Source organism: Bemisia tabaci, chromosome 2 (assembly GCF_918797505.1).
Source record: "Bemisia tabaci chromosome 2, PGI_BMITA_v3".
Taxonomy (NCBI): Eukaryota; Metazoa; Arthropoda; class Insecta; order Hemiptera; family Aleyrodidae; genus Bemisia; species Bemisia tabaci.
Window position 1 is genome coordinate 40366162 of NC_092794.1, and position 13216 is coordinate 40379377.

Consider the following 13216-nt stretch of genomic DNA (forward strand, 5'->3'; position numbering starts at 1 on the left):
GACGCCGTCGGCCGGGTGCAGAGAGTATAGAAGGTTAGAGGCCCGACTCAATGCTAGGTAATTGAAACAGAAGCGCTCGCAGCGCGCACGCTGGCAACGTACGCAACTACTATTTTCTATTGTTTTCCAGTGACTAGCGGCGGGTATGTTGCTGCCGGACCACCTCCACGTAGGCAATTTTTTATACACCGTCCGTCCGCAACTCTCGCTTAGCCAATCAGCGCAGTAGTATGGGATTCCGCTCGCCGCGCACTCTCGCGCCAACGTACGCAACTGCTTGCTCACGGCTCCAACTTCTGTTTCAATTCTTCCCTATCCAGTCGGGCCTCTAACCTTCTATACTGTCTGGCCGGATGAGGCCAGTCGCCGGTGTAGCACGCCCCACAAAGTGGTCCCGACGCGACCGCCGGCTAGTGCGCTTTGAGCCGTGACCCGGACCCCCCCCCCCCCCCCCCCCCCCCCAGAGAGTATAGAAGGTTAGAGGCCCGACTGGATAGGGAAGAATTGAAACAGAAGTTGGAGCCGTGAGCAAGCAGTTGCGTACGTTGGCGCGAGAGTGCGCGGCGAGCGGAATCCCATACCACTGCGCTGATTGGCTAAGCGAGAGTTGCGGACGGACGGTGTATAAAAAATTGCCTACGTGGAGGTGGTCCGGCAGCAACATACCGCCGCTAGTCACTGGAAAACAATAGAAAATAGTAGTTGCGTACGTTGCCAGCGTGCGCACTGCGAGCGCTTCTGTTTCAATTACCTAGCATTGAGTCGGGCCTCTAACCTTCTATACTCTCTGACCCCCCCCCCCCCACCCCAAATGTCAGGGCAGAGGCGGGTCCCGTTAGACGTCGGTCCTACAGTAATGCGATTAATTTTATGAATGAAATGAAATTGCTGTCAGGGGTCTAATTGTGGTCACGCAGGGATGATGATGGTATCCTAAATACCGAGTACCGGGGAGTAAATTGCCGACAATATTGAAACGGACAAGTTTTCGCTAGGACTTAAATTCAAGCCACCAGAGCCCGCGAAAGTTCGAAATGGGCCAAAAATCACGTTTTCTCGCGCTTTTCCGGCCATAACTCCGTTAATTGACTGTTAATCGAAAAAGTCAAGAGAAATGAAGTTTTAGGTAATCAAATTTTAAACAAATTTCAATGTGACATTTTTCGGTATGATTCTCTTATCGGCCGCTGAACGCGCCGAAGTGCAAAAAACCCCTAGAGGTAGGCAATTTCGTCGATTTTCTGCTCAAATGCGATGATATTAGCAGTATATATGTATTGAAAAATATTGGCGTGTTATGACAGGAATGTATATTTGATTCGCGTATCTCGTTTATTACTAGTTATAGAGCTTTTATTCCGCTCGCAACTTTGACGAATGAATCTGTAGCATTGCACAAAGTATGAAATCTGTGTACACAAGGTCGTAATTACGTCGATTTTCTGTTTGAATGCGATGATATTAGCTATTAATTCACTGTTAATACGCTGTAAATTTGAAATCGATGTATATTTGAAAAACAGATAATTTAAGGAGTTATTTTTCCTTAAATAGAGCTCCTAACCTCACCCCCCCCCCTCACCTTACTGCAAGCGCTACAGCTGCATACATACATAATATTGAATCTAGAGAACTTTCTTTCTTTTTAATTCTACAGAATAATTCCAGGGCTAGAAGAGAATCGTGGATTTGATGTCAATTTCGGATATTTGAAACCACATACATTATTACAGGTATTAGGTCACACGTGAGAATCATATTTCAGCGAAATATTCAGCCTTGGTCTGAAAAACATTCATAAACATCCTTCCCTCATCCTTTTTGAGAAATTTTTGACAACGGTTATTCGATACGACGCGGATATTCCTAGTGACTCGAGCGTGTCAATGAGTCGCCGAGAAACAATTTTTTTTAAAAAGTAAATGAAGAAATCCCAAGTTCAATGGAATATATAAACGATTTTGGCCGTGTCACCGTTATAATGCAATGAGCACAACATATACATTTTTTCCTCCAAGACTCTTCATCTCCTTTTTTGTGTTTCACAATGACAGTTTCCAAAGATGTTAAAAGGCTAGCAGGGGACAATCGATTGGGCATTCCCTAGGAAATTATTGATGGGAGGATATTTTTGCGTTTTGTAGATTTTGGACCGAATGGTTTCAGAAATTAAGGTTATTTCTGTGTTAATTATGATTCAATGATGACGGGATGTTATGCGAGAATCACTATATGAAGGATCTCGGTCTTTAAAAATTACTATATTATTGGATCTGGCATAATTTTTTTTGGTTGATTTTTCATTCACATATTCTTTTTGACATTTACATTGCTCTGTCACTGTAGCGAGGGAGGCAATGGCTCGTGTTTTTTAATCTTTTTTTTTAATACCTGCTCTCCAGAATGAGGGCAAGTCTTTCTCTCCTACCAACACTGTTCTGGCCGTTTTAAGTGCTTTCTCACAAATGAGATACAAACTCATCACGGATTATCGCAATGGCGCGTGAATTAACGAAAAATTCTGACATAAAAATGATTGAAGTTAGTGGAAAATTCAAGGAACTAATGAATTCACACGTGCACTTAAGCTTAAGATGAAGTATGTTGAAAAACGGAGATTCGACATAAGACTGAAAATTAGGAGCCGATCAGTCTCAGATTCCCAGTGCCACATTTTTTGACGTAATACCCTCAAATATGCGTATTAGTAGAGACTGGCCGAAATATCTGGGCAAGATGTTGATTTTGCATGATTTACAGCGAAAGTTTTCACCCTTTCTAGCCCTCCTCCTCCCCCGATCGTGGCTGCCTTTTCACTTTTCACTCATCGCGTCCGCCACAACCCGTTAAAACATGCCCGCTCCTCTACCTGCGATTGTATTGCAGCACTCCGCGAGTTTAAAGAGAACTTTCCCGGCATTATATGAGTGACCACAGCTGTTTCGGCCTGGCCAAAGAGCTATGGTCAAAACTGAGGATGATATGTATCCCTCTAGGTTCCAAGTTGGACGCGAGCAAAAAATTCGATGCGCGCTGATTTTATTTGTGACCTTGTGTACACAGATTTTTAGCATTAATAAAACAGTTTGTAAAATATATTTAGAAAATATTTTAAAATTATTTTAGAAATATTAGTTTAAAAATATTTGTTTAATATTATGTTAAAAATATTTTATAAATATTTTTGTAATATTTAAAAATTAATTGCGAAAATGGCAAAAAATGGTTTGCGATTTCTGCAATTTGCTTTTTTTGCTAAAATGCCCACCCTCGTGGCGAGAACGACAAAACAATTTGCAAAAGTGGTAATTTTATTGTGCGAAAATGGCAAACTATACTTTTGCGAAATTAACATTACTAGTTTATGATATTATGGCTAAAATTTTTGCTAGATTTTCAAAATGTTTGCCAAATTAGCGTATGGTTTTGCTCTGTTTACCAATTATTTTGCGGAACTTACTAAAATCAATCGCTAAAAAAAAGAAAGGGGGGGGGGGAGAAAAGACAAAAAGAAGGGAAAAAAATAAATAACATAACATAAATACATCGACATAAATTCAAACTAGGAAAAAGCTCAAATAATTAAAACTGGAAAAAGACGCAATTATAAAAAACAGTATAATTTGGTAAAGAAAAAAATGAGAGAGAGAAAAAAAAACGAAAATTTGTAATACATGAATAGGAATAAGTTGAGTACAATTAATAAAAAATTTGAAACACAAATTACAGGATGAAATAAAAAATAATAAATAAATAATAAATAATAAATTCTGGTAAAATATTATAAGAATCCGTCAATAAACAAACATATTACGGACTCAGAGGCCTGCGATAGTTAAGAGATTGAATTTACGGGCCCATCTACATCAAGCCTGGCTGGTCTGGTGGTAAAGTACTGGACTTCGGATATCAACTCCACCCCGAGGCGTGGGTTCTAATCCCGACTAGGACGGCGCGGATTTTAAGGTCAGTAACAACTCTACGATCCACAACCTGGACGCATGTGTACATTAGAAAGAAAATTAGTACCAAAGACGTCTCCTAGAGTGCGCGCACACGGATATGGCATATGATAACCTCATCGCAAGTAAATATTTTTAAAATATATTATCAATATTACCTTGACAATATTGCTGCAATATTGTCAGGGGGCGGATAACAAACTATTGCAGCAATATTATTTCGATATTGTTAAAATATTGTTAAAATGTTTTTGACAATATTTCAGCAATATTTTTAAAATATTTCCGTGTTGGGCGGGAAGCCCGTGAATCGGTCGGTGCGGTGGCATTTGCGGACGTGGCGTTTGCGGATTCTAAGAATCGGGTGGCGTTTGTGGATTCTCACATTTTGACGGTGGCGATTGCAGACAGGCGGAACAGGGCCGGTGGACTTTGCGGACCAGAGAATTTCGGCGGAGGCGATTGCGGACGGAGGGGTAGGCACCTACATATGCTGCCCCCCACCCCTGCGCTGTATATTAAAGGGAAAAATTACCGGAGAGGCTCTGGATTCCTTTTCGTGGATGTAGAATGAAAAAAATATTAGTATTAAACATTAGTATTATATTAGTATAAAAACATATGAGCAGTGAACGTAGAGTAAATTTTTTTTTAAAAAAAAGGCATATCAGGAATCGCAATAAACTGAAAAATCGTCAGTTTCAGTCCATTTTTAGGATGAAAAACATGTTGTAAATTTTAATCCAAAATTACTGAAAGTTAAAAAATTACATACGAAAAATGGAAACACATTTTAATTTTTTGACTTTCAGTAATTTTGGACAAGAATTTACAACATGTTTTTCATCCTAAAAATGGACTGAAACTGACGATTTTTTAGTTTCTTGCGATTTCTGATGTGCCTTTCTTTAAAAATTTACTGTATGTTCACTGCTCATATGTTTTTATACTAATATAATACTAATGTTTCATACTAATATTTTTTTCATTCTACATCCACGAAAAGGAATCCAGAGCCTCTCCGGTAATTTTTCTCTTTAATATACAGCGCAGGGGTTGGGGGCAGCATATGTAGGTGCCTACCCCTCCGTCCGCAATCGCCACCGCCGAAATTCTCTGGTCCGCAAAGTCCACCGGCCCTGTTCCGCCTGTCCGCAATCGCCACCGTCAAAATATGAGAATCCGCAAACGCCACGTCCGCAAACGCCACGTCCGCAAACGCCACGTCCGCAAACGCCACGTCCGCAAACGCCACCGCACCGAATCGGTCAACCACCCCTGAATCGGGCAATTTTGAAAATTCGAAAATCCAAGATTAGGGATGTGGTCTAAAATGCTATCTCGGCTCCTGTTCAATCGATGTTTCTGATTTTGGGTATTAGGGGGTATTTTTGGACGGGAAACTCGAATTTTTAGTCAAATTTTAAAAATTCGAAAATCCGAGATGGTGGATGTGGCCTAAAATGCTATCTCGGCTCCTGCTCGATGTATGGTGGTGAATTGGTATCAGGGAGCATCTTGAGACGGGGAACTCGAATTTGTGGTCAATTTTAAAAGAATCGAAAATCCAAGAAGGTGGATGTGGCCGAAAATGACCTTACTCAGGGGATCTTTCATTCCTCGGAGAAACGCGTTTAAAGGGGAGCTCAGAAGACGCAACCACAATTTTTTTTTTCATGGATTGAAATTCGAAAAATATCGGAGAAAACTCTTGTGGCCTATGCGTAGTAAATACTTCAAAAGATGCAAAAATCAAAAATTACTGAACAAGCTCATTGTTAAAATTCGGCTAGGAATTCGAGTTTCCCGTCCAAAAATACCCCCTACAACCATGATTCACCACGATAGATCGAGGAAAAGCCGGGATAGCATTTTTGGCCACATCCGCCATCTTGGATTTTCGAATTTTCAACATTTGATCAGAAATTCGAGTTTCCCGTCCAAAAATACCCTCAGGTAAAGAAACTCAGCAAGATAGATCGAACAGGAGCCGAGATAGCATTTTAAGCCACATCCGCCATCTTGGATTTTCGAATTTTCGAAATTTGACCAGAAATTCGCGTTTCCCGTCGAAAAATACCACCTAGTAAAAACAATTTAGCAAGATCGATCGAACAGGAGCCGAGATAACACTTTGCCGTCCTGCAAATTTTTTCCGGGGTCGCTAAAGCGGGACAATAATAGTTTTTGAGGATTTTCTTTTTCTCAGTAGTGAGGAAATACCCTCCTGCAACCGAATTCATCATTTAAAAAAAAATCGAAAATTTGACCCTAGTTCTTTCATGCATAAAGCTCTCAAGTTAGTCCATTTGCCGATAAAAGACGTAAAATTAAGTCCGCTGACCTTCCAGTATTGGAATGAGGTTATGGTATTCACCTCAGATTAACTTTACAGTGAGGCTTGCAAAATTCACGGGAAAGGCGATTATGATAATCATTCCTTCCTCTATTTCAATGTTGAACTGCATCTCGGTCGACCCTCCGAGATGCAGCTGTCCTCATTGCCATAAAAAAGTCTCCAAAACCTGCCGAAAGAATCGGCTTCCATGCGACCCGCGCATAAGCCACTTTCCCTGCTCGAGTTCGGTCGCGCGGTTCGCCGCCCCTCCCCCCCTCTCACCTCCAGGGGTATATCTCGGTCAACCTTCCAAGATACAGTCGAAATCATTTGCATATACATTTTTCCAAAACATGCCCAAAGAATCGGCTTCATGCGACTCGCTGACGCTGAAATCGGTGGCGTAAACACCCCCTCCCTTCCCAATAAGGCAAATTTGTTAAGTTTTTTAGTTTGGATGGTCTCTAGCCTATTCAAAGGATAGAATAGACTCAACAGACCATTAAAGAATTTTGAAAGCGACCAATGAATCCTGGTGTCAAAACTACCAATTATACGCTGAATTGGCAACTTTGACCCCCAAAATTGGGGGTAAAACTTCAAGATAGGAAGAAACGCCCAACCAGCCGATTCAACCGAGCCCACTTTTCCCATGAGGTTGGACCGTCGTCCATTTGTTATTGCGGAGGGACCAAAAGTTAAGCCTATGTCAAGAAACAAATTGTGTCTAGTCTTACTTGAGACAGTGCCTTGGAACATGAAAGGACGTCGCACACAATATCAAGCAATTTAGCGCCGGCTAAATTTCAAAATTTTTTGAAATGATGTCCCTTCCGATCTCCTGAGTCAGATGAGCTTTATAACCGAATCGCCAATCTCGAGAAAATCTGTGTGAAAGTGGCAATTTTAGGCAATTTTAAACGCTTTACCAAGTGAAAAATGTAGGTAACTGTGGGATAAGCTCCTTTATTCTCATCTTTTTTCTGCTGGGAAGAAGAAACAAGCAGTAACTCCAGCGCACTGCTGCTGGAGAGCGGCTCTGGACCGCTCATATCCAAGACATGCATGAACTACTAGCCGCGTTCAGCGAGCTGTGCGAGCTGTCACGCCTAGCCGGGAAGTGCCCCTGGACTCCCAATTCCTCGCCTCGCGATGAACTTGCGACTCGTTCGCGAGCCGCCCGCATAGCTATTAACTTTTAAAAGAACAAATTTACTTTTTTTAACGAAGTATGGTGTATAGTGGCGAATATGTTATCTTTGTCCTCATCCACAATCAGCAGACTTAGCATTTTAAGCCACGGCCGCCATCTTTGATTTTGAAATTTTGACAATCTGACCAAAAATTCGAGTTTCCCGTTGAAAAATATATCTGGATACCGAGTCTCACGAAAATCGAGTGAATAGGATACGACTTAGCATTTTAGGCCTCGGCCGCCATCTTTGATTTTGAAATTTTGAAAATCTGACCAAAACTTCGAGTTTTGCGTTGGAAAATACCTCCGGATACCGAGTTTCATGAAAATCGAGTGAACAGGATCCGTCCTAGCATTTTAGGCATTAATACACAACAACGCCGCTAGGGACGAATCCATCCATGAAGTAGTACGACTAGGAGGCTCCAACCACGGCATTCTTCCAAAAAAGCGCGAAAACATGTCATTTTGAAAATTCAGATTTTAAACGTTAAGTACATTTTTTTCAATACGAGATGAAAGCACAGACCAGTTTTGAATTATCGACATTATCACCATGATTCCAAAAATACACTACACGACATATCATTCGCTCACAAGAAAAAACAATGAATTAAAATAAAATCATGGCACGGTCCACAGCCGAAAATGGCGACGATTCCCATCTACCAACGCGCGCTCTAACCATTGGTAGATGTACCATTGGTAACATCCAGTACAGAGACCGACCGGAATAGCAGCTCTATGTGCTAGCACCAGAGCCGCTAATAGCACGGAAACTCAGTGCAGAATAAAAGACTCCGCTTCTTCTACTCAGCGACGACACTAATGCACCAAACATACCTAGCACGTGTTGCGTCATCGTTACCATAGAAATGCAATTTTGAGCATCTTTTCCAACATGTACTAAGTGATGACTTAAGTGGCATTGGGGTTGTCCGTACATTTTTCTACCTTATCATCGCCCTTTTGAGTCAAGATATCTCCAGTCTGTTATATTCGGTATTTGTCCTTTCAGTTTCTGTCGCATTAAACTACGTGTGTTTCTTCGAGTCAATTGCATTATTTCTCATGGTATTATTGTTATTGTACAAATATTATACCGTTTGTAGCATAAGCATAGAAGTTGTAGATAACCTCATATTTTGGAATAATATATGGAGAAATGGCTCGTATAAAATTGTCGAAAGTGCACTTTTCAGACCCAATTTTCTCAAGATTGGCACACTGAAAGCCTGATTCTAAGATCTAATTATAATCAGAAGGTCAGTAAGAATATTAAGACCCAAACTCTGGAAATTTAGCCTGCGCCAAATGTAGTGATATTGTGCGCGGCGTCCTGTCAGACGGTACAGCAACAATATGATTAGCATGCGCTGTGGCTCAACTTTCTTGCCTTCTATTAACTCCTGTATTGCGGCTACTTTTTAATGATACGATCATCGCTGGACACATGAAAACTCAGTAATTGAAGCAGTTAAGGCATGCCCTAGTAGCCAAAATATTATTTTTAATACTTATCGAAATAGCAATTTAATATGTATCCAAATAGCTATAAAATAGGGTATAAAATAGCTGAATATAGATATAAAATATCCTATCTAAATACCCTATATAGTGTCCTTTTTTTCAACTATAAATACCGTATTTTATAGCTTTCTCTATAGATATAAAATAGGTATCTGAATGGCCATTTAATAGGTATATAGTGCGGTGGCTAGTTGCAACTTAGTGGCAAATCGTGATACAGTTTAGCGGTTTTCAAGGGTCAAAGTAGATGACATTTTAAGAGTTTTGAGTCGGAGAGGCATATCAAATTTAGTGGCAGATCCAAGATGGCGGCCATTCAAAATGGCGTCCGGGCGCGTACTTTGAGCCGCTATAGAACGAGATCCACTGAACCGATTTAATTTTTCTTTTTTTTTGTTAAAAAGGTAATTTTCAGGACAATAGAACAAAATCACTAAAATTTTGATTTTGACAATATACAGGGTGTTTTTTCCACAAAAACCGGTTTTTCAGAAACACAAAAATCGTTTACATTTAAATAACTTTTCAGGATGGGCGTACCAGCAATTTAAGATGTGTTTATTCTGAAAGAACTTGGTTTTAGCTTTCCAACGGTATATTACATTATAGGTCTGTAATTAACAGTTTGCGTAATATCTTAATCCGCGCGGCGGCGGCGCACGATGGACCTCCGAAATAGCAGTGTAGCGCATACGCCATATCGCTCTAGTTCCGCTTCTACTGAACTGATTTCAGATATTTTTTGTTTTGTTCGGAAGGTGTATCAACGGAGAAATTAGAAGATAGCTAAGGAGGGTCTGAGCCCCCGACTCCTTTTTTATTCAATATAGAAAATGTCTATTTCTGTGCTATTCAGTGTTTTTTCCTTCTAGTACGTTGGCTTAGTGCCAAAAAAGGGGCAAAATGCTGCATATCGTGTTTTGTCTCTTTAAGAGGTCAAACTAGATGACATTTGAAGAGTTTTGAGTCGAAGAGGCATTTCAAATTTAGTGGCAGATCCAAGATGGCGGCCACTCAAAATGGCGTCCGGGCGCGTACTTTGAACCGCTATAGATCGAGATCCACTGAACCGATTTAATTTTTCTTTTTTTTGTTAAAAAGGTAATTTACAGGACAATATAACAAAATCACAAAAATTTTGATTTTGACAATATACAGGGTGTTTTTTCAACAAAAACCGGTTTTTATGCATTGAAAAAAAAACTTTTAACCCATATATTTTTTAAAATTGCATTATTAATGCCACTTAAAATATGCATCATGTCAAAGAACGTGTTTTAAGCTTTCCAACGATATATTACATGATGGGTCTATAATTTAAGGTTTTCGTACCACTGCGATCCGCGCGACGGCGGCACAGCGCGGGCCTGCATAAATTAATCCAGGGGCGTATGTTGAAAAGAAGCCTCCCGTGGAATAGTGAATGGAGCAAGTGTGAAAAATGGCCTAATCTCTTCTTTTCGATGTGTAGAAAAATAATTTAGATGTTGTCAAGCTCAATTTTGCGTCCAACCCCTCCAAATCAAGATGGCGGCCAAAATGGGGGCTCGGGGGTTAAGGATGTTGGAATTTGTTTTTGATGTCGTGTAAGGGGTCTATCACCATGTAACTGTGGTCGTAGAGTCCGAATGTTAGGTCCAAAATTATCTCCGGCTCAAAGGGATGCCCAAAATCCAATATGGCCGCCAAAATTTCCAGGATGGGGTCAAATCTCCGAAAGTCGTGCAAAACTGCCAAGTTGGATATCTTTCATAGGATTTTCTGGGTCGTTAATTTCACCGATGGGGTCAGAATTTCACTTCAGGTTTATTGAAGCCCAGAAATATCAAAATGGTGGCCAACATGGCTGCCGCTCAGATAGGGAGAACGGTAGAGAAGTTACCATGCATACAATGATGAATTTTCGTGCAAGTTATGTACTCTGCTGATTCCGTATGCAGTCATATAGTATATCAGAGTGGTAGCGATAGTAGTCTGTAGTACACCTAGGACATGTTCAAGAACGTATTTCCTGATTTTTCCCAAGAAGATACTTTTCTCGATTGAAGGACAAAATACACTATTCTGAATACAACGGTCATCCTTGGGAGTTCAGCGGATAAAGGGGGATTCAAACTTTGGAGAGCGGGGTTCTCACCACGATTTTAAATTTTTGCATGATGCATATTTTAAGTGGCATTAATAATGCAATTTTAAAAAATATATGGGTTAAGAGTTTTTTTTTTCAATGCATAAAAACCGGTTTTTGTTGAAAAAAACACCCTGTATATTGTCAAAATCAAAATTTTTGTGATTTTGTTATATTGTCCTGTAAATTACATTTTTAACAAAAAAAAGAAAAATTAAATCGGTTCAGTGGATCTCGATCTATAGCGGTTCAAAGTACGCGCCCGGACGCCATTTTGAGTGGCCGCCATCTTGGATCTGCCACTAAATTTGAAATGCCTCTTCGACTCAAAACTCTTCAAATGTCATCTAGTTTGATCCCTGAAAGCCGCTAAACTGTATCACGATTTGCCACTATTTGCCCTTTTTTGGTAATTAGCCACTGCACTAATATGGAAACCTATTAAAAAGGTATTTTACTTTTGAAAGAGAACCAAAATTGAGACCTTGAAAATCATAAGGTGGTAAGTGCATTGATACGTTGCCAAGATTGTGCAACTGTATACGATAAATGCAGCAAATCAAAACCATGCAGAGGCGAAACTTTTTTAGCAAAAATTCCCTGGGCTATGCTTAATTTTTTTTTTTTTTTTTTTTTTTTTCATTAAAGTTTGCAATTCTATATGATTTTGGTTTGCAAAAAATAAAGTTGCCCTATCATAGCAACGTTGCAATGCACTTATCATCTTATGGTTCTCAAGGCTGCAACTAAGAATAGTAAGAAAATTCACTAACATGTTTAGGAAAATACACAATGATTCTTGGGTTTCTTAAATTTGAAGGTTGAATGATGCAATTTATTCCACCTATTTAGTGTTTTAAACTATTCACTTTCCCATAAAGTACATGACATCCCTTAATTTAATAGTCCAAATAAAGTCTTAAAGTCAATAAAGACTTTTTGTGAAAATATTGTCCGCAATATTCTTAAATGATGTAAAGGTGCCGGATTTTGTACGGATATTTTCGGAAGATTAGATGCTAACTGGGAACTGGGTATGTAACCCTTGCAACAGGATGAGTGGCTTGAAAGAAGAAAAACACGTATGAAATAGCTATAAAATACATATTCTCAAACGGAAATTTTAAACCAAGATAAATGCGCATGGAATATCCATGAAATAGCTATAAAATATGCTATTTGTACGATACCGTATAAAATAACAAAATAAATAGCTATAAAATAGCCTATCCGGCCGATACCTATTTGATAGGTAATCCTATTTTGATTACTAGGGTGATGGATATTTGTCTACAAGGTCTATCTTAAGGATTGATTTGGGAAGATCTCTCTCAAAATCATGAAATTGTACACTCAATCTCTCCAAGTGAAGACTTTTTCAGTAGAGAAAGATAAAACATTCATGAGTTTGTCTTCTTTTAAAAAGGGAGAGGAAAAAGATGAAGAGAGGCTATACATACCATCATGGATCACTTCAGCTAAAAATACATATCTCCATTACACAAATGCTCTGTAGTTGTATTTTTAATTTATTTCAAACGGAAGTCAATTAATTTACAATTATTACATTTTTCTTGCATCTAAATAGGAGTGAACCCTAGTACTAAGTACCTACACATCATTTTCTCGTTATATGACTCTTTATATGCTTTGTTTTCTCTACTGTACGAATAAACGAGGGACGCTTGATTGTATAGGAGCTACCAGAATCAGAGTACATGGAGAAACCACTGATTTACTGTCATTTTGTGGAAGGACTGGGTGATCCAAAATATATGCCAGTAACAAAGTGGAGTTTGCTATCAAAGCTCCTGTCTGATGCTATGAACCAGTATAATGATCTAGTATCAGCTATGAATCTAGTATTATTTGAAGATGCCATGAGTCATATTTGCAGGTAAATATCCAGTCATTCTTATGTTTGATTTTACCCAAAGCCTAATCAGTTATGTGACAATACTACCTTCTCGATTCAAATGGTTTGCGTGACGCTCGGAACCTAACTCTTGAAACCTAACCACAGAATAAATTGGCTAGCAACATACCCTATGCATTCTGTGACC

General features: G+C 39.5%; 1 protein-coding gene across 1 annotated transcript in view; it reads left to right on the forward strand.

The window, feature by feature from the left end:
- The window catches only part of LOC109037293 (dynein beta chain, ciliary), a 684333-nt gene that overhangs the window by 318764 nt on the left and 352353 nt on the right, over nt 1-13216 (forward strand). Inside the window, exon 26 of the mRNA XM_072296415.1 lies at nt 12851-13050. Within this exon, the coding sequence (XP_072152516.1) occupies nt 12851-13050 (200 nt within the window). The remainder of the gene's footprint in view (nt 1-12850; nt 13051-13216) is intronic.